This window comes from Pholis gunnellus (assembly GCF_910591455.1).
Source record: "Pholis gunnellus genome assembly, chromosome: 6".
NCBI lineage: Eukaryota > Metazoa > Chordata > Actinopteri > Perciformes > Pholidae > Pholis > Pholis gunnellus.
Genome location: NC_136532.1, coordinates 11,365,385 through 11,393,182, shown reverse-complemented (window position 1 = coordinate 11,393,182; position 27,798 = coordinate 11,365,385). Strand labels below are relative to the sequence as shown.

Sequence of the window (27,798 nt, the reverse complement as noted above, 5' to 3'; positions counted from 1 at the left end):
CTTTGCCTCTTAAGTAGATGGCTGTTCTTTGGACGTTATCGTACCCCATCCTTTTCATCCACTTGGATGAAAAAGGGACTAAGAAATGGCAGGTTGGGGGGCTCAGGAGGAAAAGTTAAACATGATACATTTTCCGTTCTCCATTCCCTCTTAATGCCAAAAGAGGGGCTAAGTGAAGCAGTGGTCTGGGGTAGATTGGGGTGGGTGCTTTGCTACATCGGGGGAACAACCAGGCCCGTCATCGCTGGAGAGAAAAAAATATACAAAATCTATGATTCTAATCAATCAGGTCTTGCATTATTGTACATCCAGCAACTTTTCTTTCTGTCTTGTTCAGTCAAAGCTTTTGAGCGGTTAGTACAGGGGGGTTAGACTGCATTCGTGAGCTCAGACAGGGGAGTCAGATAGTGAGTTGGATGGCTACCTCTGAAGCTGTTCACCCCTGAGGCAGGGCAGGCAGGGGAGGGAGAGCCCTGGGGCCTGAGGACGGGAGCAAAAGCACTCTTCTGTTTAGCAGCAGACGGGAAGGAGGAGAAAGGCAAGAGAGACGATGATGAGCTGGAGCTCCCTGGTATAGTAGGGCTGGAGGGCATTACTGTGGGAGAGAGGGCAACAATCAGTCTCAAGTCTGAATATCACAGCGGACTCAGAAATGTATAGATTATTATAAGGTCTTACTGTAGGGAGAGCCTGTGGGAGAGGCACTGCTGAAGCCAGGAGAGCCAGGTACTCCTAGACTGGTCATGGGAACTGTCCCATAGCCTCCAGTCATCCCTCCGCTGCCCCCGTAGCTTGAATGCTGAGGAGTGGAGGCTGATGGGTAACCCCTTGGAGACAAACTGCTGGAATTTCTAATGTAACCTAAAGTAACAATGAAAAGGTTGGGTCAGTTCTTAGCTTCATTAGTGGGATAAAAAAAAACGAAAGTATTAAATGGTCTATGTCTTATTCTGCTCACCTTGGCTCTGTCCATGCTCCCCGATGCTGACGCCTAACTGAGAAGGATAGGAGCCCAGGCCCATGACACTGCCGTGGGCTGGTGAGCTGGGCAGCGCCTGCAGCTGACTGTGAGGACGGGGAACACTGTACAGCGCCTCGGCGATGTCCGCCGCACGTTTCAGCAGCATGTCCTGCAGGAGATACAAAGACATAGAAATTAGCAACGGCTTGCGGTGTCACATTTACAGAAAGAGGCCAGATGCACTTTTCTGATGCTGTTAAGATGTTACCTGTGTAAACTCACACATCTATAACCTGACAGGAAACAGGGGAGCATTAAAAAAGCTGAGTATGTCTGAGCTACGTCCAATTAGACTCCACTTTTTGACAGCAGAGTCAAATCTCAGATGCTGACGCTTCCTCATACACTAACACTGAAGAACTTCTCAAACAGTCCCCGGTCAGAACTGTATTTTCACACAATTATGATCTGACAAAAAGATAAAGCCCTCTAAATAGTCACAATTATGGATTACCTATCTCAATCAGGTTTTAAATCCGTGCAAGTTAATGACTGAACACCAGTGGCTGCCTCACAAGAAGGAATTTGATTAATTATGGTATGCTTTGGAAAATATTCAGCAGTAATATAGAGTATACACAATTAATATTTAATTGTCTAAAACATGCATATCACTGGTGTAGCCTTTTAAATATCTGCATGTTTTGTATAGTAAACCAATTTGTCATTTAAAGTCTTTGGGATATTGGACCAAAGTGGCTGCTGTTTACCTGATTACTGTGTGGATTTCCATAGAGGGCCTCCACAAGATCTGCTGCTCTCTTTAGGAGAATCTCCTGCAAAGAGCAGAATTTATTACGTTAATATCTTGGTAAGAGTGTAGCATGCACAGCTTCTTGAAAACACATCATGAGCCATCTTTTATTTAGGAGCCTCTAACCTTGGCTAGTTTATCTGGGTCACCAGGATGTCGAGGAATGACCTTTTGAAGGCGCTGGAAACCGTAGTCTATAGTTGGCTCATTTAGGGCTGAAATAGAATACAAGAGAAACATGTATTAAATCAAATCGTATGCTTAAAGACCCTTAAACCATTGAAAACCCTGTGCACCATTGTGAAGTCTAAACAAAGCACACCGTGTGTTGTCTAAATACCTGTGTAGATGAAGCGCCCAGGCGCTCCCTTGCAGAATTGTTTGGATTTATAAGACAGTGTGACCTCCACGACCCCGGGGATGTGTCGAGGAGGCGTCTGGACACGGATAGCGTGTGGCGTGATCAGCTGAGGAACAGGACGGAAATCATGTCACAAGACAGCAACAAATTATCCCCCTCCATTCCTTGTAAATATTTAGGCTAACACAATACTGTGGAAAGATTAATTTGTGTAGACTGCCCATAAATCATTTAAATAATGAGACAAGCGATATGCTATATATATCATTTCAAAATACGCTTCAGACTGTACCATCATTAGTGAGATGCTTTGGAGACAATTCCTACCTCACTCCACACCAGCATGCTGCCAAACACAACCTGCAGGCCGTCAAAAAAGTTCTCCCCGATGACGATGACCATCGCCCCGCCGGTGGTCCAGCCCTCACTGGGACTGATGGCTTTGATACACGGGGTGGCTGGAAAGAAGAGCAAAGCAAGAGTTACTCCGAGGGTTTCAATTTAGGATGTACAGCAGTTATAAGAGTGGATGGAGCATGATTCAAACCTGTTTCAGGGGAATGTGTTGAAAGTGCTTTTCAGTTTTTCTTCATGTCAGAACTAAAAAGCTTATTTAAAAGCTAACATTTTTCATGGCTACTGAATTCTATCTATGTGGCTTTTATCGTTGAATAACACCACAAACTGCATGAAGAAGAAGAGTGTTAGATCCATATCACATGTAGCTTAAAAATCACACGACCTGCAAAAATAGTGTAGAGTACACAGGCACAGTGGTAGAAAAGGTATTCGGATCCTTTAATTAAGTAAAAGTAGCAGTACAACAGATGCAAAGAAACTCTGTCCTGCACTTAAAGCTAACTTAAGTAAAAATATGGAAGTATTATCGGCAAAATGTACTAAAAGTTAAAGCACTAACATGCAGGAAATCAAACCGGTGAGAGTTGTGTTATTGTTGGATTATAATTATTGATACATAAATGTGTTCGGGGTATTTTAATGTTGAAGCTGGCTTCTATGGAGATATTACATCAACACATTGATACTACTTAACAAAGTACTGGTTAGTTATTCTGAAATATAGTCCAGTATGACAGAGCCTTCTCCAGAGCTGCCCCCTCCCTCTGGAACTCTCTCCCCAAACACATCCGAGGCTGCACCGACCTTTCCACGTTCAAATCCCAAATCAAAACCCACCTTTTCAGAACTGCTTTTAATGTGTGACCAATATTGTGTTTATGTTTTTAGTGTATAGCTTTTATATATGATGATTTTAATGTAAAGTGTCTTTGAGTATTCTGAAAAGCGCTCTGTAAATAAAATGTATTATTATTATTATTATTATTATTATAGTCCATCTTATTTTTGTAGGATTATTTTTTTTATTGTTTATGTTTTATGTGAATCAAGTGTCTTAATTAATGCATTAATTAGCTCAGTTAATGACCTCAGTAGCACCCCTGGTTATGTTTGATGTATCACGGTGATGAATGGACATTAAGGAACTCAAGTACCTGCTGTCACAGTATGTTTCTGAGTGTGAATGATGAAGTAGACATGTAATAAAAACAACTTTAAAAAAAGATAAGTGGGGTGTAACATTGTAGTGTTGCAGTGTCAGAGTCTCACCATATTCCATAGTATTCTCGACAGACTCGCCTGGCTCCAGTCTGCGGGCCTTCCGGCCGTGTTTTGAGTTGTTGTGAACGAACATGTTGTCAGACACTGCTAGGACGTGGCCGTCTACACTCACAGTGCTGGACAAGACCACCTGAGAGAAGAAGAGGAGGAAGATACATGAGTGTGAGTGCACAACTCAGACAGCCCGCTGCGAGTCACAATCTCCGGTTACAACAGCAAAGTCCCTGAGCGACAATCTGTTTGAGCATACAGGTGATAGTAATATTTCTCAATAGGTAATCTGACATCCCCGGGATCTTCATAATATGTCTGCATTCTGGTGATGACACTGCTCATACACCCCTCCACTCCTCCATCAGGTCTCCATATGGCCTCTCCACTGCCTCTTGCCTAACTTTTTGATTCATACAGCATGCCGCAGGCTCATCGCTGTCTCCTCCTGATCCTTCAATGACACCAAACATATGGACCAGATCTCCCATTTTTGCCGGCCGTTAAAGCAGTGGATGATATATAGTGGCCCTAATTTGATTTTCTGGCCGCAGCATGTGTGTGTCCCTTCCCACATCTGCCTCGCATGGATGACACACATATAATTAATGAGAGGATACTTGTAGGTTTTTCTCTCTGGAGATAGAGTGTTGATGATGTGATGCTATTTCTGAAAGTGATAATGAGTTTGAGTGTGTTTTTAAGAACATGTTTTTGAGAGTTAAAGGGAATGGGTCAGTAAGAAAAGGTCATTTGAATTAAATAGTAAACTATAACTATTTATAATGTGCATTTTTAGAACGTCAGACAGCAAAGATAAAACCTTGCACTCCTTTCGCAATAAACACATGGCAGTAATTTTGCAGGTGGAGGAACATGAGAAAGAAAAGGAGAAAAAGCATATGTGCTATAGGGGGTGAAAAGTGAGGGGAACCTAAAGGAAAATAACTGTAAATTATCGATCAAGCAGCAGACTCCTGTCCAGCTCTGATCACCTTTTAACCCAGAGATGAGAGTCTCGGAGCGCCCGTGTGCTCATAACTTCTCAGCATGTGTCACATCGCAGGAGTTAAAGCAAACATTGTGGAAGACAGAGGGAGCACGAAGAAGGGGAAGGTACGCAGGGTTTGCGGGGAGAAGGAGAATGCCAGACAGGGGCCGCTGGTGCTGAAAGACGGCAGAGGAAGTGGGGCGGGAGCGTCCCCTGTGACCACTTCCTGGGTCACGGAGCATGACCTCCTCCATCTGGAGCCAATCACTCAATTCTTGACAACTTCCTGAAACACCTCAACCTATTTCCTGCACCCCAACGACCAAGACTCCCACATATCAAACTCGTTTCATTTATCTTTCCATCTCTCAGAAATCCTAATTGATTTTGGATTTTCACCTCTTACTCCCTCCTCCATGTCTTCCATTGGGAAATCTTTTCCAGAGCTTTACTATGCCAGAGTTTGTGACATAAACTATACTTAGAACAGAAAAGAAACGGATTATTAAGTCTCCATCTACTAAGATGGAGGGGCATGAAGGGGGTGATGTTGTGCAGACTGTAAAATATTTTTTTGTACATAATTTGATTCCCATATTCAGTTCAACGTGTCACCACCCTCCCGCTTCCCACTCACACGCAAGCACACGCATGCATTTTTTTCCCCCAGTCTTTTCGTACCTGAAATCTCCTCATATCCCTCGGGTTTCCTGCTGTCTTCAGACAATTCTGGTTACATTTTAGGAAAAACTTCAAGAAAAACCTGCAAAGGTAAATAAGACGACACATGTTTGTACATCAGCAACGAAAAAAAATTCACATGAAAGAATTGTGCTACGCTGCCACACTGGCAGTCAAAGAAGACATTAATTATTTTTTCAGAGACAGGTCTTATGTATGGTGTGTGCGTGTGTGTGCGTGTCTATATGATTACAGCTCTGACATCAATCCCAGCTGTTTAGCTCACTATTAAAGTCAATGTTATTACACTTTAAATCAAGTGATGAGAATCTGAAGCACAGTCCAGTGAAACGTGCTGCTGTGTTTCAAAGTAAACTGGAGACAGTGATGTACGCCAGCGGACTCGGGGGACCGTGGTTTCCCGCAATGCCGTATTTGAACCCCCACATGGGAATGGTGAGGGAACGATGTAGAGACAACTACAGAGAAAGTGAAATGAGGAGGTGGAAAGAGAGAGGTAGTGATAGAGGCACAGGCACTGGTATGGACATGAATTTTGTTTTCAAGTATATGTGTCTCATTATGTATGTGAGTGTACTTTTGAGGGTGATAGGCTGTGGAGACTGAGAGAAGCTGAGAGAGAACGGGGTGCTGATAGCCTCTGCTACACCAAAGAAAACCTGAGAGAAAGGTGGAATAAATAGGAGAGAGGGAGACTTCGGAGAGAGACTCCAAATCCCAGGTGTACACAGTTCGGCAACACAGCCCGCTGCCATGGCAACGCAGCTCTGCCGCAATCCCAAAGTCCCCATGCTGAGAGGCAAAGACAGCGATGGGAAAGAGAAGGCAACAACAAGAACACATTCCATCACTGAAATACAGCGAGAAGGGAGACTTGGCAAGGTGAGATGCAGGAAGGTATACACGAAGGGGGCAAGTGCAGACGAAGCCATGAAGATTCACACACATCTTTTTAGGCAGAAGACGTGTGTTAAAGCAAAATGTAAGAAAAATGAGCCTGGAAGTGATGCGGCGTGGTGATATAATTATGGCAATTGGCAAATATCTAGCCCTCAAACCAGATGTCCACTTCACTTTGCGAGAACAGTACTCTGTCTTGCCGATGTAACACACATCCATTAGTGCTCCAATTAAACAAACAACAACAGTGCTGAGGAAAAATGCTGCAGAGGGAGGCAGCAGTTTGGGGCTCCATGGTTCGCCACAATGCCACCCACACTGTGCTCCCTGCAAAAATAAGTCATCTTAATGGAGAGCGGTTGTTTGGAGAGGAACTTCATATTGGCCCCACAGCCCTGAACTCTCCCATCGAATACTAATCTCTCTCTCTCATTCTGTCAGCTTTAACTCGCTATTCTTCCATCACTCGCTCCAGCTTTCTCCCTTGTGAACAGGATCTGGCTCTCGGTTCCAACAGTGTGTCCAATATTTCTTGATTTGAGCTATTTTGTTGGAGGACAATCAATATTGTTGTTGGCAGAGGGTGGTTATAATTTATCAGAGAGCTCAAACCTCCAACCTCAAAGCTGTACTAGACCTCCGTTTTGGGTGGAAACATGTAAAAGTGCACATTTGTGCCTCTCCCATTTCCTTCCTCCATTTCTCCCCTCATCAGTCCTTTTTTACATGTGCTTGTTGAAATGGACATCATGATATCACAATATGTAGAGTACATTACACAACGAAAGTTAAATGGTGTGTTGCCTCCTTTGAGGGTTATGTTTTATGCTGGGCAATGATTCTTACATTATGGCTCATTCTAAAGGCTATAGCTGTCATTTATAAGGAGGTAAGTCATTTTTTGGTTTAATGTCCATGGTCTGGCTGTGGTTTAGCCACAATCGTTTTCTCGCCACTGGCTTGTCAGCTACTTAATGTTCATCTCACCAGCAGTCACCATTCATTTGACTGACTGACATGATAAAACTTGCAGCCTCAGTTAGCGATATCACAACCCTAATTGAGTGGTTGTCTACATCCATCTCGGGCTTTGTGCACTTTTTGAGGGTTCTTGACCTTGTTTGTTGACTTCTTCTCATCATTCCCTGTTTGTATGACACCAGATGCCTCGCACACACAGAAACACACATTCACATGCATGCATGCACAACCTAATACACCGACACCCCCACCTTTGCCCCCCTCCTAAAAACCCATTGAGTCAACTTTTCACCCCCCTCAGTTCGGACGCACACAGCTGCAAATGCTGAAATTAAAGCGAGACATTGACGCATATATTAGCATGCATTAGCCGCTTCCCCCTGCCCACTTAACATGCAAATCTCCCAGCCCCGTCGCCTCGCACCTTCTGCCACACATTCATTTGCTGAATTATAATTAGACTAATCTTGCATAATTAATAAGAAGTCGAGGACCCTCTGTTTTTTATCCCCTCCTCTATTGTGGTTGCAAAAGTTTAATATTGCTGTTGTTTGTTTTTGTTTTGGTAATGTAATACACCCACACACCTCCCCATCCAGAGGGGAGAGAGAAGGAGAACATGCAAAGAATTGGAGGTGATCTTCATGTCACAGGAAAATTGCAGAGAAAGGCTGTTTTCAAAGAACTCCCCGAGCTTAAGCGTGTTTATTTTTAATGTGTGCCTTGTTCTTTACATTCACAGAATATTCTGTTTCATAAAGCAAGAGTAAAATGGTGATTTTGTTTGTTTAAAATACTGTTAAGTGAGTAACATAGTGCAAATAAAGCTAATTGGAAACATGTTACAACTTTTAAACTGCCATATATATCTGTAATTATGTGGTTTCTAACCGCTGCTAATAATAAAGCTGAACAGACTGTAAGCTAAAAAATATCTTCCTGTGACATTAGATTACTGACAAATATTACGAAATATCAAAGCTTGATAAGCACAAACTCCTCATTATTTTAGTTCGATGACAAATCTAAGAGGTAATTGAATGTCACAGACTTTACTGTGGCAAGCGATGTAGACCAAGTTCTATCTTCCACAACATCTACCCTCTACAGACACACTTAAGACAGGAAACACAAACAAAACATAGACCCAAGTCTTAAACCTTGGGATCATTTTCCACTGTGACACCACAGGGAGTCTGCTTTTTCTTTTCTGTCTTCACTTCTGCATCTCTGTCAAGGCCTCCAATCCCTTTTGTCTGCATCTGCTTCAGTTCCCAAGACTAAACACAGGCCTCCCAGCATGAGGCAGCCATCCTAACGTTGACAACATGCTTTACTAAAACTAGTTCAACGACCAACCAGCAAGTCACCACACTAAAAACGCTAGCAGAGAAGCAGTTTTTGCAAATATCTCACCCCTCAGTGTGGACTCTCAGTTTCACATTTCTCAGTCCATCGGGGCATCTGTTACACATAAGTGTTACACATTGGTCTTTACATATGGCCTTAATCATGCAACGAGCACCTAGGCAGCCCAGGACCCCTAACAAAAATTTTCATATGCGTTCATCAGCACTAATCACTGTTGACATAAACTGCCTTTTCACATAGACATAAAACACATCGCCCTGTGTGCTCATTGTAAATGAAGGTTTACTGGTAGCAGCGGTTCTTGAAGCATGTGATGCACAAGACTTTAACGCAGAGTTCAAGTTAGTTAGCACCACCGCTAGAAAACTTTCTCTGCTTGTCTTCTCTTCTGGGATTTCGCAAAGGCCTTCCATTTCTGGGGTTACTGCACAAACGATGACACATTTACGCTTTAATACAAAAATATAGGAGGGGAAACTTTAACATAATGAGGAGGAGATTGTCATGATTTTTGCTCAGCACACATGGATGCCCTGCTGCTCAGACATATAGGCAAAGATAAGAGGTAGCAGAAAAGTGCTGCTCCTCTTCATTTTCTTCATCCATGAAAATCCGACCCCCTCCATGAAGCTCAATAGGTATTGATTGTAAGAAATAAGCAGAGAGAGTGGAGCAATAGAGGAAAAGAAAGGTGGAGAAGAGGGTAGGCAAAGACAGAGGAAGAGAGGGAGAATGTTGATGTCCTGTATGCAGGGCCATCACTCATCAGACATCCCCACGTCCCACCACCCCCTCAACACTGAAAAAACAAAACAGTGTCCTGACATCGCAGTGGAGGGGAGCTAAGGGGAGGGCAGGGAGGGTGGGAGGAAAATTAGGAAACCAGATGTGAGGCATTAAAACATACTGACATGCTGAGGGCCTTCCTCTGCCACACTCACACACAGAGAGCACTAACTCATACAGCAGGCCCAGATACGTGCGCGTATGCATGCATATGTCACACGCTGGCTGTACAAACCACACACACATTCATGCGCGTTTTCACAGGATAATACACAAAGACAAATAGCGCCTGCAAGGAACCATGTGTGCACAATCGATCGTGCAAAAATGTACACATTAGCAAAAAGGATGCCTTATTTATTATTAATTTTTTATTTATGCCTTAAGTCATATTTTTGCACACGCAAGCTGATATTTAATTGTAAAGTAATGGGTCAAAAACATGCTGCAGCTCATGGCTATGTGCTAGGATTTGGACAAACCAGACCAGGGTCATCACGCATCAGTATATGGATATGCATCCAATTAGTACATATACCCAGGCAGAGGAAAGGCTGGGGGGGAGAGGAATGGAGGTGTTTTGTTTTCCTCCATTGGGAGAGCTGTGTTTGGGGGATGGAGGGGGGGGGGTGGGGGAGGGATAGTAATAAATACCCCTGGACCTGGGTCCCCTGGCAGACTGGAAGCTAGACTGGTCACCAGGGTTAACACCCGGGGCACATGACCTTTGACACTGCTAATGGGGCACAGAGAACCCTCCACGAACTGATACCCCCTCTGTCGCATACCACCACAGGACCTTTCACACCAGCCTCCCAGTCCAACCCCCCTCATTCTCCTCCTAAAACATACAGGGATATCTGTGGCATCAGCTTCACTCGCCTTTCACCAGCAAACATCTCACAGCCAAACAGACTCCATGCTAGTCTTTTCTTCCTTTTTGTTACAGCGTGTAAAACACATATCGAGTCATCAAAAAAAGAAACTTGTATCCACTGACCTATTAGCAAATGACTGGTTGCCACGTTACCCTGATGTCTAATAGCCTCTTAGTGACATCAGTATCCTGAATATCTTTAAACACCATCTGTACTCGCTGACATCCACCTCAAAACAGCCAAGTACAATGCAGTGGAGGAGAGAGGTACTCATCGTGCAGCTGAATAGTTGAATAATCAAAGTAACCAGTAGCTACACCTGCAATATAAATGCAGTGGAGTAAAATGTACAATTTATAAAAGTATTTGATTTGAATAAAATGGGAATACTCAAGTAAAGTACAAGTATCTCAAAGCACAGTGGTTGAGTAGGAAATACTTTATTGATCCCTGAGGGTGTCCAGGAGGCGAACTGGCATCACTCCAGCTGCCAGCTACCACTACTTGGTTCATACTGGGAATGAGTTCCCAAGACAAGTCCCCACAGACTGAGCTACATACTGCCAAAATACCCCCAAATATACTCAGTTACTTTCCACCACTGGAGAAATACCACTTCACTGATCAGAAGGGTTGAGCATCACTCTTTGGTACCGACTGCATCCCTTAGTATCAAAAGCGTTCAAGGTTGGAACCAAAAGCCACATCAGAATCATAGTCTTGTTTGCTTATTCAAATAATTACTAATTTAGATAATAATTTGTATTTTATTCAGATAAAGTTATTGTCTGGCTGCTTGTGTGTAGACAAAATTCAGCATTTCAGAAGTTTAGAAGTTTGCAAAAGGATTTTGTAGAAAACATTACACTCCTTTCAGTAAAGAATTGGAAAAAGTATTGTTTGTATATCAGTAAATGCAGCTAAAATAGCTTCACTATATATACAGGTCTCAGGCAGACAGCGAGCACATGGGGGAAGTTTATACATTTTGCCGGTTGGATTGGCTGTGCCCCTCCTGGCCTCCTCTACGTTGCCTCCGAGGCTGGCTTCACCCCTGCAACCTCAGCCCCAGCCCACCCCGCCTCTTAACTTGAGAACTGTGACAAAGCTAAACATTTAAACCACTAGTGCTGATTTATAGAGCTTGGTAGCGCTGTAAAACCTTCAGGCTTGCCGCCGCAAAACTGACTGAGGCACGGCGTAGCTGCGAGGAGAAGAGGGCTGAGGGGAGGAAAGCAGAATGATGGGAAGGGTACACAAGAGGCACTCGAGTGTTTCAACGGGGTTTCTCCTGGGCGTTAAAGTGTTTTACTGCATAACCTCTCGCAAGCTGCTAAATGTGCATCTCAACAATTTAAAATGAATTACTGTTTCGGTCTCTCAAGCTCAGCCAAAAGCAAAGATTGCATACAAAGCTTGGCCACACGGGACCGCGGTCAGCCTGCCAAATAGATGGATATGGATAGATATTCAGAGTCTGGAGAACATGAATTCACAACCAGGAAAGGGAATAGAAGTCCCATCAGTGGCCTCACCTCTCCCAGCATGCTTGGGGTGTCCTGAGGGACGAGCATTCAAAATATACTCTCAACTGTCACATGGAGACACGGAGCACCCTCTACAGCTGAAGACATCTCAAACATACCAGAAGGTAATCTGCAATACACCAACACTGATCTTGCTTTCTCAATACCCTTTCAATCAATCAGCCACTAAGTAGATTTACCTATAGCGCACGTATATATCAAAGTTCGACCTGAACCTCTCTTGGAGAAGAACAATGAATTTAGGATTGATGCCACCAAGAGGGAGAGGAGAGGAAAGAGAAGCAACAACAGAAGGAGAAGAGATGTCTTCTTAATTAGCCAGTAATGATAAGATCTGACAAACAACATCTGTTTCCAGAAAGAGAGGGGGGGGGGGGGGGGTAGGAGGAAGGAGGAGGACGAAAGAGAGAGAGAGAGAAAGAAGCAGTGGAGAAACCTGTGAAGCCTAGACAACAGGGACTAGCTTGTAAGAAAGTAAAGGGGGAGCGGAGGAGACGTGTAAGGGAGGGAACGCTGTGTAGCGTGACACAATAGAAGAACGGAGGAAGAGAAGTATAACAGAAGTGAGAGAAAGACAGAAAGGGGAGAGGAATCTGACAGGGTTGAGGGAGTCGAAATGCCAGGACGAATATGACAGACAGAGGGAGGAAAACAGATCAAAATGAGAGAAAAGGAGGGAGATAGACAGACGCAAGAGAAGGTGAGCTGGATAATGGTGCTGCAGGAGGAGAAGAAGAACGTGTGAAGAGATGGGAATGGAATCACTCAGAGGTCCAGGGTGGTGTAATTTACTGTCCGTGGCTAATACACAGCAAATGTGTGGAGCCGAGGACTGGGAGAGGAGAATGGGGAGCCGGGTGGTGGGGAGGCTGAAGGGAGGGCACGCTGACTGTTGGGGCGCTCAGCATGCCTGCTGGGAGCCTGTCAGCAGTCACATCACCCCCTGCCCTCAGCCCTGACAGATTCATCAGGACTATTACACACACACACACACACACACACACAAAGTTAATACATGCATCCAAAGATTATAGTGACATTGCAATTGCTGTTCCTGTTTTCCTTTAACTTTTCGTCCATGATGAGGCAAACGCGACATCTGCTGCAATAATGGTTTAGCCAGCAAAACACAAACGAGCCAGCAACGATTCCTGCTTTGCTTCAACTTTATATACTGCAATTCAGTGCATAAGTCTATCCTGCACTCTGTACCATATTCTTCTGTCAGCATGGTGCTTTTAAAGTGCAAGTAGAAGCTAAAAAGGTGGATCTATTGAATGAAAACTGTATCTAAATAATACCCTTGACTTTTTTCGTATCCCACAGGAGGGATAAGTACCTCAAGCATAATAAGGATACTTAATCCCATTGTATTTAAGAAATACTGCAGATGTGTAAATATTAGTGTTGGGAAATGTTTTCAAAAAGTGAAACGGTGGAGAATTTGTAGAGAAATCTAACTCCTTGGAGAAAAAAAGTATGTCCAGAATCTAGATAAATAGACAAACAAACAAACAAGCTGGCTAGCGGGGCCGGCCTAGCACCAGGGGGCATTGTTAAGTCATTAGTGAAATTTAAGACTTTACAGACCGGTCCCCATCACACACACACACCCGAACAGCTCCACCCACAGCAGCAGCATGCAGCCAAAGAAAACAGCCCTTGTTCCTAAATACCACTGCTAACTGGCCTCTGACTCCGCACCCACCCACACACGCACACACACACACACACACACACACACACACACACACGAGATCCTGATTATACTGATACAAGATCCCCTTACAAAATAAATGGCAAATGCAGGAATTTCACATGAAAAATAAACCCACAAATACATATCTCACACACATAACCACACAGCGCTCACTTGCCTGCGATCTGAAGTGCCTCTAAATCACACTAATCTGGCCCCTTCTGATCCTCTGAGTGCCCCTACTTAATCTCTACACCGCTCAACCAAAGGTGAACCCTATTAGTGGCCAGACAAATGAGAGGGTTTGCCCCAGCTACTCTGAGAGTGCGAGGCCTTTCAGAGTGCCATTGAGCTGCAACTCAAAACTTCTAATTTGCCCCCCTCCCATCCCCTCTGCATCCCACCCACACTAAAAGTCCCCCTGCTGTTCCTCCACATTAGCCCATTGGTAGTCCATTCCCATTTCCTGTCAAAACATTTCTCCACCGCTCTCTGTTTCCGACTGCCCCCTCTGTAGGCTCTCTCAAAGAAAACAAACCAGGCCCACTCCTCGTGTCAGGGTTCAAGCCACAACAGCTAACACTGGCCGAAGCGGAGCAAAGGTGACCAAACACAAACTCGGCTCATAACCTACTACTCATTATACACTTCCTGTGCACATTTGAGTCCGGGATCTTCCCAGTTCACATGAGACCACTTTGCAGAAAGCTTGAGCCCCACAAAAGGTCGATGAACTCATTTTCCCCAGTCTAACTCTGAGTGAGACTCTCGCTGTTTGAAGCGGTACCTGTCAGTAAATTTGATATTCTAGACGTTGCGTCGTCTCTCCCTGTCTGTCTTTGTGTCATTCTCCCCGTTGCATTGCCCCAAGGGAGGAGCCATCCCCGCGGTCCTGTGCCAGCTGCTCACTGGTCCAGCCTGTGTGCCGCTCCGCTGTGTGAGGCGGTGTGCACTGGAGCCTCAGGGCCCTGTCGCCACGCTGCCTGGCCCCCTGCCTGAGGGGCTCGCTGACAGGGGGTCTGGAGGGACTGGACAGTACTACCCCACCATGGAGAGCCCTGTGACAGTGGACTGAAGGGGCCAGTGTGTCTGACTTTGTCTCTGTGCATGTATGTATGTATGTGTGGCACACAGGTAATTTATACACATATTAATACCTGCATCAGACTGTGAGTGCAATCCAGCTCCACTACAATCTGATCAGTCTGTGGAGGGAATTCAACCACCTGAGGTCCCTTACAACTCATACGTCAGTATAATATCCAATATAACATCGCACAGTAGAAGATACGTGTTTCTGATTTGTTGGAATATATTCCTTAAATGTACATAACATAATGTGCAAGGTATAGAAAGCGCCAGGTTAGCAACACAGTTAATGCTATAGAGTAATATATATATCATGAAGTAAAGTGACTGCTCACAAATGTTAAAAATGGATTGCCAGCTTTCCCTTAATAAATCAAGACACTACATGGAGTATCGTTCAAGGTGGTAATGTAATGGTTTTTGATACTGCGTTAAATGACATTATAGTAGTTTCTTCTTTGTAAGTGTCAGTTTGCAGCAACTTTGCCAACATCGTCTGCAGCTCTTCCTCTGGCCAGAAACTCAAATAAAAACAGCACCTCCTCCACATCCGTCTTTCTTCTCAGCTTCTCACATAAAGTCTTCTTTGCTGATGATTTGTTGCACCTCAACATCGTCATCAAACATCCTGTTTCAGAGTAAAATATAGATTTTAAAAAACAGAAGGGAAATTAGAAACTCAAATCCATTTAACTGGATTCTCTTTATTTCTTGGCTATAAGAAGGGACGGTTCACTGCCCCTCAGGATTCGGACCTTAAGAACGACTTTCAGACAAGCCATCTTTAAGAAAATGTGGTAGAGAAGATAATGGGAGTACAGGTATAGGGTGCCAGTATCAACAGAAAAAGCTACAGCATGAATTCCACTTTACAGCTAAAAAAGAATCTTGTATTGGGAGTATGAGAAACACTCTTCTAAAATGACATTGTTGTCTCACACATAAAACTCTCAAGTGTATATATGATGACCTAACTTGGCGGCAGTGCATGAGTATGCATCTGGGAAAGGGGAGGAATTTGACCCCTGACACAGTCCAACAAATGTTACTGTATTTATTCTTTGGCTGATAGTTTAATGTTCTTTTCCCAAAGACTTGAAGCTTCTATTTTCTTTTTGGTTGGAGCTGAAGAATGAGGAGGCCGGCGTTCCCCTCCATTAGCAGTACAAGAAGAAACTATCTGTCCTGCTGTAGGAACAGGCAGTGAAAAAGACCATTCAAAGGGACGTGGCCCGCGTCATCATATACTGTTATTTTTTTAATTAGTTTAAGACATGCAGACGCAAGCAGGTGGATGGCCTACCATGGAAACAGATGGTGCCTCTCTGAGACACCAGAGACATTTACATACACCAACAAATGATATCTGAATAGTTCATTGTCAAACCGCCCAGACAGTGTTAATCCGTAAAGAACTATTAAAAAAAAGACGTACAGTTTTACTGCACTGCAGAACGGAGTGTGCATGCGAGGACGTCTTTTTGCAGGACAAATAGCTTTGATAATTAACATCAGCAAAATGAATAGGCAGATTATAAATGATAAACATTCAGCCATGGAAACTAAAGCTATCTACTACACACCGATTAGGACTGAAAACAAAACCCTGCAGTGACTAGTTGAAAACAAAGCTGTGGTACATGCACATAACTAGAAGCAAGACTACAGACAGATCGATAAAACCCACAACCTAAGATTAACAATAATGGATTCCTCTTGGAGCTGAGCGTCTGAAGTCGCCCAGGACAAGAAATAATTGTTCAAAAAAGATCACCTCAGAAAGCAAAATTAACTGTTTTAAGAAAAAGAAAGCACAACATCTATGGTGCCTGTGCATTCCAGATGGAGCGTTTGTTTTTTAGTTCAGTATTCAAAAATCAAAGGCTGATATGCACGAGTCTGTTTAGTCTTTGTGAGTTCATTTTGAGTCGAGGGGAGGGAAGAGCCATATTGACAACATTGGAAAATTCCTATTGATTATTCTTCTTTTCTCTGAGCGCCGGCTTGTTAAAAAAGACCCCTCTTGGAAACACGATCAATTAGTGAGATAGTGCTTGCCATTGATCAGCCCCTCTCCAAACCCCCCCACCTCACAAGGCTCTTGCCTTTCGATGGATCCCTCCACACACTCCTTATGACCAACTATTGATCTCAGCTTCTTAGCCAAATATAAAAGCACACACTCACACTGAGCACTGACCCCTCCCATTCAAACCGCACAGTCTCATACTAATACTGACATCTGCTTGTCTCCATTGTAAACCCATGGTTCACTCATAAATACAGAGGCCAGCTTTGGCCCAGAACCAATATAGTTCCTCTGAGGTCAGAGGTCAGCATGGCAATAATGCCGCCATTAACAGATCTGCCTGGGTTAATACTTTTCAGAAGAGAGATGCTCTAAGTAATGAAAGGATTTGGTGGAAAATATAAATATGAGAGGGCTGATTGTATATTATATTTTCATTTGATTGTGTTCAAGTTGATTATTGAAAGGGTTAAACAACAGAGAAAATGCAGCATATTTTGACTTTGTGGCTGAACTGGAACTTCTTTTTGCTCGATAAATGAACGACACAATAAATGTATCATCAAAATTGTTGTCAGTGAATTTTTTTGAAACATCGACATGAGTTTGACGAGTTAGTGAAGATTTATGGTGATGAGCTCGGAGGAATCAATCAATCTATCTGTCCATTGATCGATTATCAAACCAATCAGTGAACACACCAGTCCATCAGTCAAAGATAACACACTCCAAACAGAAAAGTCACATCAGGCCTGTGAGTGTAGCAGTTCACCAGTGTTAAGATTAGACAATTGTAAAACTATTAGACACAGCAGGCAGCGGGGTATTAGATAATTCTCTCCCATCGGCAACTTAAGAGTCATTTCTTTGTCAACGACTGCCCTTGCCCTCTTCATCCCTCGGTCCCTCCACCCTCCCTATGGATCAGCTGTGATCTCCTCTTTCTCTTTTCACTCAAATCAGGATTAGGGGGAAGAGGAGGTGGAGGGGGGTGCAGCAGCAGCAGAAGGAGAAGGGGGAGAGAAAACTGAAACAATATGGAAAGGAGATTAGAAAAGAGGGGGTTTGGGCCGTTTGGGGAATTGCAAACTCCCTTGTGCTTGGCTAGGTGTCCTAATGACACCGCCTAATTATGGCAAAATTAGACAGGCTAAAGGGAAGGAGAAGGAGGGGGGGTATAGGAGGAGATGGCTACGTGAAGGGAAAAGAAGAGGTTTGGGAGAACTAAGCAATTGGGAGTAAAGAAGTAAGCGCACAGCATGTGAGAGCTAACAGAAAAGAGCGAGAGGGGTGTGCAGAAGTACAGATACGAGGCAAGGCGGGGAAGAAGGGAGCGCGGGGCTGAGAGCGAGAGAAAAAAAGAGAAAAGGAGAAAGAAAAGGAGTAGAAAGCAGTGGCTGGTGCGATAGCAGCGAGTGGGCCCCAGCACGCTGCATGTTAATTGGAGAACAGGTGTTGGGGCTGGGAGCAGGAGGCTGATTACTGGAGCCACAGAAACAGACCCTCTCCTCCACACACACACACACACACACAAACACACAACTGCAGGCACACACATGCACATAGGCTGCACACACACATGAATAATTTAAGACCTTAGCAGGGACTGGGGAAAAAGGTCAAAGAAGGGGTCACAAAGACACATAGACAATCGCACATCCATCCATATACATACATAAATAAACGTGCAAGGATCCCCACACACATGAAAATATATATCCGTCTGTGTGCACACAAACAGCCTATGCATGCTCTGAACACACTCACACACATCTGTCAATCTTTTGACTTTTTCAGTGTGTGGTGTACATGCATGCAGTCAGAAGAGAGAGTGCACATAAAGTGGGATAACAGGGCACAGGGCCACGCAAAAATCCCATTGGCTTATCAGAAATTAACTGGCTGCTAATAGGCAGCTCCCCGAGGAGAGGATTTTGCAGGCCAGTCAAGAGAAAGAAGCCCCCATCAGGACGGGATATGCCCAGTGTGATTAGAGAGTACAGTAGGTCAATGATTCCATTTAAAGCAATCCTCACAGCCTCACACCAGCTTTCAAACACACACACACAAGGAGTTACAAAGAGATATGTAACACACTACCTTCATCAGCCCGCCGCCGAGCTGCTAACAAACAAATTTCGAGGAGGTTTATCCATGTTTGGAGGAAGTATAAAGTGGGTGCGGAGGGGGTTATTGAGAGAGTAATGTGCTACAGTAAATGGGAAAAGCAGCTGTTCCAAAAGTATTCTGGGAAAATTCAACAGACAACAGCCCGATTTTCTCCGTTATATGAAAACTATCTTTGGCGGAGATCCTTCGAGACACACTGTCAACAGCCAGCCAGCTTGAACTGAGGAGGGGAAAGAAAAGGGTCCTTGACGTATATGAAGTGAGTGTTTTCTAGATAGACGATTGCTGGGAAGGAGAGAGGGAAGGAGAGGGAAAAGGAGGGAGAGGAGATGAAGGTTACGTCTATGACATCACAGAGAAAGTATTTCACATGCGGGCTGCTTACGAGCATTCATCACACTGGTTAATGCCAGGCAGACAGCGAGAGACCTCCAAAATCCCTCGGACGTGAAGGCCCTCACACACGCTGATTACTGAGGGGGGTCACCCGCCTTTAAGCCTGATAACTGTCTGTCAGGGTGAACATTTACCACATATGGGAGCCTGCCTGGTGCTATGGAAGATCCACATGCTTCTGATAAAAAGAAAGATACGCTTTTGGCAGGTTTCAGGTGCAATGTCGGCCGTTAAACGTAATGAGTGACCAAACTGAAACAAATCCCAGCAGGCTGAAGATAGATCAACAGAGAACAGAAAGCTGAAGAGAAAGAAACACATGGGGCACAGACATGGACACACATGTTGTACTGTATATCGCAACCTCCTTGCATTGCTGCAGTGTAAACTGACGTGGTAGAAAAAATGATTTGTATGTTGTGAATATTAGTATATATATGTGATGCAGGCATGCACATATTAATATTTATACGTGAAATACACACACAAACATTAACACCAGTGTACACATACATCCAGCCCCCACTTTTAAATGAATGTGTTGTAATTGGGGCTTCTGCTCTGCTATGTGGCTACTCCTCTCACTTGGTTTGTGTAAATGCAACAGCTGCTTGGTGAGATCTCACCACAACCCGCAATCTCTGTCTCTCTGTCTCTGTGAGTGTGTAGGTGCATATATATACAAAGAAAGGGCAACCTGAACATTGAGTATGAAGAGGTGCTTGTTCAAGGCAGTGGACACTGTGTGGGACGTGTTTTGATCTCATTACCTGTCAATGATGACTGGGTCAGAGGGCGTCTCGTTTCGGTTGCCACAACTTTTCTTCTCACAACAGCGGCTGAGTGGGCAGTTAAAAGAGACAGAAAGGAGGAAAAAGTCAGTGGAGGAAAAAAAAAACAAATTAAACAGGAGGAGCCATTATTTGTCTGGCCCGTCCACATCCACGGGCCCAGACTACTCTGCCGCAGTCGGGGCCAAGATCCAGGAGCACACAAAGGAGGCATGAGAGGGGAGGGGAGGAGTAGACAAAAGAATAAAAGAGGAAGAAAAGGTACAACAACACACCCTACAAACAGTGAGAGACCATTCAAAAGTGAAAAGCCAGCCCGGCAATCTGTCACATTGATTTCGAAATCAAACTCAACCCCCACGCAGCCTCATTGCGCACACACACACACACACACACACACACACACATCGTCCCACAACATCCTACCATTCGTCAGCAGTCCTGTCCGAGGAGCCTGCTGGCCACCCAGCCCCCCCTCCCCAAAGTCCCCTTCACTGCATAACAAAAGTGCCCCCACCCCTAACCATCTGCCACCCCTACACCTCGCCTCACCCCTCTCGTGTCCCAGCTTGGCCCTGCCCTGCCCCCCTCCGCCCCCCTGTCAGACGGCCTCACTCCCCAGCTGTGACGCTTGCCCTCTGCCTCTTCGGCTCTGTTATTAGCCAGCTGTGAGTCACATTCGGGCATCTGCTGGCTACACAATGGCAAAGCCCACTCCGTCTTAGCCCCTCTCCCCACGTCCCAGCCCCCTATCCTTCCCCCTGCTGCCCTCGAATCCTGGGTCACTGCCCCACTTCCAGACCGCTCTCTTCGGCTTCTTCTCCATCCATAACCCCATATTCACCTATTTTAACACTAACCCAAAACCTTCTGGTCCCTAAGTCATGACTGGACTCTTTAAACTCGCTACACTGAGACACTGAAGATATACCAACTGTCATCACGTGTTGACAAAGTTCAAACGTGATGTCTTGGCTAAACAGAAGTGCTGGAGTTACATTTCAATGAGGGATTGTTCCCCAAAAGTGTGTCAGCTGCAGAACTCCAGGCCAGAGAGGGAGGAGCGCCAGGAAGAAACAGGAGCTGGCAAGGGGACATGCAGCGTTACAGCAGAAAGCAGCAGGGGGTTACCACTGTAACAAGGATGATGACAGACAGGCTAGATTTATAGTTCAACCACGGCAAAGTTTAAAAACCAAGCTGACTGAGACAAGGGAGGAGAATGGAGGGTAATGATATTTGGATTTCGTCCCTGTGGGTGAAGGTTTGAATGACGGGGCGGGTGTGTGTCTGTGTGTGTTAGACTCACCTGCACATAACCTCGTGTGTGAGCAGAACTCTGCACATTTCTGGATTCTTGTTTTGTCCTTCATATGCTATGGGCTGAGAGGAGTAAACAAGGGGCAGATTCAGTCTCGTGTTGAATCAGTTAAACTCCTAATTGCGTAGCTGAGAGTTTACCAACCTGTTTAGTGACAGAGTCAATAAGTCGTGCATAAAGATCCTGCTCCGTGCGAACCCCTGCAAAAAGAAAACAGAGATTGATTGTTATCAATAACTTACACAAGCCATTTCAGGCATGAGGGATATTTTACAGAGGAAAGAAAATGAATGTATCTCTTGCCCTCAGTGCTATAGAGAAGTGGAAATGGTAAAAGAGATCAAGAATTACAAAATACTACATAACCATGAATGAAACAACTGAAACTGCACGTAAACTCGTAAACCCCCTAAAAACATACATGGTGCTGAGGATTCTCAAAATAAAATGAGGATTTATGTTATAAATCTTTTTTTTTTATCTCAAACTCTGGACAAGCTCTCAGGAACAGTATTGAACTCTGTCCAGCCAACATGGAGGAATAAGATTGGCATGCATTTCGAATTTTTTCTCTGATGGTTTCTGAGGGGATTGAGAGTTATTTGATGTTTGATGATTATCAGTCATGTTCAGCTTTGAGGCCAGAATTTACGACCAAGTTCTCACGATTTGTCAAGCTGTTCTTTTTTTATGTGGTTCTCAGTTAACATCTGATTTATTCCCAAGTGTACATGAGTGACAGGTAAAATGACACCTGATCTGTTTGTTATGGGATTTAATTGAAGAGTGAATGTCCTTTTAACATTGTCTCTCGCTTCTATTTAATCAGGTGTGTCTCTGAGTGAGATTTACAGAAACACCTGAACCTCTGGATGCGTCAAACCTCCGCTGTAAATCACACAAAATAGGGAAACGACATGTAATGAATTGCTTCTTGAGAAAAGAGCGCATTACCCAAGGATTTTTTTTCAGAGACTTTGGAGAGTATCGCTTTCAAAATGTGTTCCTCTCATCAAAGTCTCGATTGAGATGCCTTTGATATTGCTTGGGGGAAGGGGATGAGAGGAGGGGATGCAGAGGAAGTGCTTTTGGTGTGCTTGTGTACGTGTGTGTGTGTGTGTGTGTGTGTGTGTGTGTGTGTGTGTGTGTGTGTGTGTGTGTGTGTGTGTGTGTGTGTGGTGGGTGTATAAGGGGGTTGCTCTGGAACATGTCTTTTATCTTCTCTCCCATGGGTGCCACTGCGATGGCAGAGTAGGGGCAGCAGTGGCTCATGGGAACCAAATTTCTCTGTGTATCCCCGATCTGATGTGAAAGCACCATGGGGGGGTTGGAGGAGTTGGGGAGTGAGAGGGGGTTGAGGGGGTGTGGGGGGGGGTGGCAACATGTACCTCATTTCTCCCTGCGTGCGCCCAGAAGTGGTTCCTCGCAGAGCCAAAACATTGAATTGTACAAACTCAGCGATTAGACGATGAGCGCAAGGTAATTCATGAGTTCAGAGAGTAGAGGCGAGGTGAGGATGTGGAGGAAGATTACTTAAGTGGAAAGGTGTGTGTCATGTTAGCGCGCTGGTGTCACCGCTGACCTCGTTCAACTCCTGTTACATGCAGGGCTCCACGCTGACGTCTAGATGATCAAATCAGGCACCTCAAAGGGTAAAGAATCAGCCCATAATCTTAGAACTCGTGTTTGACTCTACTCACCGTTGCTGTAGAGGAGCTGTAGCTTGTAGTGAGTGCCGTTGTTCGTCTTTTCTCCCGTCTGCTCCTTAGAAAGAGACACGCGGACAAACGCAGGGCATGCAGTTAAGCACTTTTGAGGCACAGATAAGTACAGATGAGAATCCCCACGCCGTGTTAAGCACAGCGAGTCTCTCCTAATCCTGCAGCTCGCCCTTCCCTGACAGCAGCATCGAGATCAGAGGGTTGTAGGCTCAGAGCCCATGTGGGACCTTTCGTTGTGTTCAAGAGCTGAGCTCTTAACCTTGAGTCGGATGTTCTTTGTAGAGGTTGAACTATCATGTCTGATGCAAACTTCTAAAACCGTAAGATCAAATGCAGTAGTCCTCCTCGCAGTGAGGTAGCACAGGCACGGTTATATGTGCATGTGTGCTGCAAAGTGTGGAAAGTACTGTATGTGAGACTGAGCAGCAGTCGACCTTGACAGAGAAAACTTCCCTTCCGCTATCCCTCCCTCCCCCAGGCACTCCACCAGCTTCTCACTTCTTCCTTCTCTCCCCCCTCTCTGTCTCTGGTTCCCCCTCTTTCTTTCTCTTCTTCTACCTCTACTGGTCTTTCTAAGTGGTCTCAAAGGAATGCTCTCTGGTCCAATAACCCAGGAGGCTGGCATCACAGAGACGAGCACCAGAGAGGAGGAGAAAGAACGAGGAGGTTGGAGGAGAAGAGAAACTGGGAAGAGGAGACAGTTGTGAGGAGGGAAGAAGAAGTGAGGGAAATTAAGATGCATGAAGATAAGTTTGAAAGTAAAAGTTGTCCAAACATAATATCAAAAGCGAGATTGAGACTCAACGTCAGGAGATAGATGGATGCCTAGCTTCATAAGTTTTGTGAATATACACAGAGGAACATTTATTTTTGCCTTGCCATCACTCTACCTCTGCATAATTACAAAGCAAAAACAGATGCCAGGTTAACCATGCAGAAAATGAACTCCTCCACTGCCGTCATATTGCTCTGCGTTGGCCTGGGTGGCACAAAGGGGAGCACACTGACAGCTTTCAGCCCTGGCTGTTAGCACTGCCGCCCTCCGTCTTCATCCCTCCCTGGCCATGAAATTCATAGTAAAACTATGTTTAAACTTCAGCTGACAGGATGGTGTCCTCTTGTCTTTCTCACAGGGGAGATCTGTTGCTAGTTTAGGAGGCTCTCGCTCCCCTCACCACAAGGCAGAAACATCCATCAACACCAGGCATAAGGCTCCCACTCCCGGCAGTCTCTTTCTAACTGTGTCTCTACACTGCACCCTTCCTTATTTTTGGTCTTGTCCAACCTGAGGAATCCAGCTCCCCCCCCCCCTCCCCTATTTAGAGTATAGGAGTGAGGGGGGCATGAAGGAAAAGAGACTTTGATGATTAGTTCACTGTATAACTTAACAGGAGCAAGCATAATTTGCATTTTAAAAAGTAGTGATGTCCTCCTAATGAGGCAAGCTGCTAATTAGTCATTAGATATTCTTTTTCAATCCCACATCATCAGCTCATTGAGGGTAGAGCTTGTGTAAACATGTAGCCGTCAGCTGTTCGATATGCTTGGCTTTACTGGGGATGTGGAGGATCGAGTTGAGCACCTGGTTACAGCTGAAACGCAGTTGTCGGTTGTTGTTGTTGTTGTTATTCACAGTTTTTCAGACGATACTGAGCTAGATGAATGGTTTTAGTTGTTAAAAATGTCCCTGAAATAACTGTAAAGATGATATAGTGAATCGATGACATCTTCAAATAATGAATGAGACAGACAGGCGTTCAGAACCATTAACACACCTTGTCATGTTCAACAAAGTCCACAAAGGCAGTCCTCTCCACCTCCACAGGTTGGCCGTGTCTGTCATAGAGCGCCAGGACAAAGTGGAAGAAGTTGGACTTGCGGAGATTTGAGGGCGGCTGCTTCTCAAAATGAGCTCTTGACAAAGCTACTCCACTGAGGACACAAGAGGAACAGACAGTCAGCTCCACAGACATTCACATTGTGTTAGAATAAACTGCTTTATACTGATCAATATAAAGGTTATTTCTAATTAAATTAAATTAACATCTAACATATTATCCATTTTTGGTGGAAAATATTTCTCAAATCTCAATTTAAAAAAATAAAACAGCATGCAGTAAATCATGACAACTCAATATAACATTATTTCGTTTTTAAAATCACTTAATTTCCCATCGGTTACAACGTTTTTTTCAAATTGTAAGGCCTTCAGTTTATCCAGCCAATAATTTGTAATAGTTTGCAAAAAAAAACACAGATTATTTATAAATATTTTGTTTTCCCATAACTTGAAGGCAACTTTACTTGTCTAGATTAGAAACCAATGTGACCTACAAATACACACAAGAAGCCAGGCAAAGAAGAAGAATAGGACAAGTACATCTTGTTGAAACTATGTTTTAGCTTGAAAACTGAAAAGTCGAAAATAAAATCAACACTTTTGACTTTGGGACTGATGGTGGAGCATCTTGGTAAAAAATACTGACAGTAAGTGTACATAGACTACTGAATTTAAATAACTTTAAAATGTAGGCATATTCCGTCTGCAGGTGTGTTTTTCTGTAAATTACTTCTAACTAAAATTGGCAATGTTATCTTTTCAGATAAATCTAAACTTTTTTTGTTAACGTTTCGTTTAAAAAAACAAAAACCGAGGGAATGCCCATTATAAGTTTTTTTGTTTTTTTTTTGTTTGTTTTTAGTTTTTTGTAGGGGGTTACAATATTACAATCGAGTTCTTTATAATTAGGCTACATTTTAACGTTAAATAAAATACTGCACGATATCAAATAACCTAAATACAGTTCATAAAGCGCCATTGTTGGATCACTTACTAATTACTATTTATATGCCTATATTATATGGCTACTAAGACTCATATGTTATACTAATTAACTTGTTCTATTTTCTTGAAATCGCTGTTGCCGCTTTTCTGACTTAAAACTGTTTTCTAAACTTTGGACACAATCGGAGAGCACTGATGTGTGTGTTTGTGTTGGTAAAAAAATAAAAAAATATGAAGATGGTGATTGAACATGTTGGGGAATGTTGAAGACAAAAATGATTCAACAATCAAAACAACGTTTACTTCTACGGATGAAACCCATAAATAGAGTGCGTGGCCGCTGAGGATGTGTTTCAGCTCCATCAACTAAAATAGCTGATTTAGGAAATTCAGCTTTAGTCACGTACAGGTTTTCAGAAATTATCTGAAATTGAATTGTGTGAATTAAGTATGTAAATTAAACTTTTACACTCGAGTAAATTATCTGAACAGTTACTCCTTGTGTGTGACATTATGTTTAAGTCTAATCGTTCTGATTATTAGTTTTACGTTTTGGCAATATGGGCCTTCTCTGCGTTTGTGCACATAACGTCTTATTACTTTTTTAAAAACTACAATAATATAGAGTGTAGTTCTTACGCCATAATTACATACGTTTTATCAGTTGGGGGCAACCAGTTTTGAAGGGGGCTCCTGTCATCTTTTGCAACAAGTAGTTTGTAAGGACGCCTGCTCGTATGTTAAATATTCACTTGTTATAAACTATATTGTGCTCGTGATGCTTATTCTGAAAATAAATGCGGTGACGTTGATAACTGAACGCAACTGTTGAAAATAACTGGTGAGAAGTTGATTGATGTCAGTAGATCAGCTGGCTTTGTACTGTACCTTTGCGCCGCTACGTTCGCATCCACAACCCCGACATTACGCACCCACGACCGGACCGGATCCATCTCCTCTGCAAGACTTCTCTCTTTTAATCCGCTCACTTCTCGCATCAGATGCTCCTGGATCCCGAACATTTAAGCCAACGTCCTGCGCGTTTCGGTGCACTTTTTTTTAACTTAAGAAAAAATAAACTGAGCTGGAGAGCTAAAGCACTTTGGCAAACAACAGAAGGTCCACCCAAGGCGCTGCGCTCCTCCACAGCTGTGCAGAACAAGTGACCGACGCTGTGTGATGATGTTTCAGAAGGCGCCCGCGGTTAAAAATCCATGCACACTTTCTTTCAAGGCTGAAACGATGCTAACAGATATATTCCCACACTAATTGCAAGCATTGTCCAAGCGCAAATCTCCAGCGTCAGTTCGAGCGCAAAGGTTTACCTGCTCGTTGCGCTAACTCCTCACACAGTTCAGCCAGAGTCCGTTCAGAAATATTCTTTCAAATATGTGTGGGCAGAAAGTCTCCCTTTGTCAGAGGGCCAGATCGGATCAAAACAGTTCATCCGAGGGCCAGGAAGCTTGCAGTGAACCGCTGTCTCGAAGCATGAATGAGACCCTCTGCCGGGATAGAGCGTGGAGGAGGGGCCTTAGTGCCATATGGGGGACCGATTGTTGAAATGGATGCTCTCATTGGTGTAAAGTGCATCCGTTGTTTGGACTTCTGCCAGACTCAGCATCCAACCAGTGACTCGTGCACCAAACTTTTCACTCATCAAGTTGGACCAGGATGACGATGAAGGGGAAACATACAATTTTACATTTGTTATAGCAGAAGCTGCTCGCATCTGTTAATAGTTTAGTATAAATGTACGGCTTTTAATTGTGCTGAGCTTGAAATGACCGTTTCTCTTTGTGTGTGCGTGGGCGACGAGAGAGAGGAGGGACCTTTACCATCAATATTATTCACCCTCAAATTTGTGGACAAATGTTAACAAAAGCTTAAATGTTTTATATTCGTTCATCTCTGAG

At 44.0% G+C, this 27,798-nt stretch overlaps 1 protein-coding gene across 2 annotated transcripts; it reads right to left on the bottom strand.

The window, feature by feature from the left end:
- Nucleotides 1-167: 167 nt before the first annotated feature.
- On the bottom strand, nt 168-26,907 carry ebf2 (EBF transcription factor 2; the record flags this gene model as incomplete). Of its 2 annotated transcripts, XM_079161652.1 has the most annotated exons (16): nt 168-244; nt 425-595; nt 679-861; nt 959-1,130; nt 1,732-1,797; nt 1,902-1,990; nt 2,116-2,242; nt 2,464-2,594; nt 3,766-3,907; nt 5,441-5,522; nt 20,038-20,106; nt 21,368-21,441; nt 21,524-21,579; nt 23,080-23,143; nt 24,876-25,032; nt 26,774-26,907. In XM_079161652.1, the coding sequence occupies 16 exons, from the start codon at nt 26,905-26,907 to the stop codon at nt 213-215; spliced, it is 1,749 nt and encodes a 582-aa protein (XP_079017778.1). The 2 variants fall into 2 exon arrangements, with proteins under 2 accessions (XP_079017778.1, XP_079017777.1); XM_079161651.1 differs by lacking the exon at nt 168-244 and having other exon boundaries at nt 369-595.
- Between the last annotated feature and the right edge of the window lie 891 nt (nt 26,908-27,798).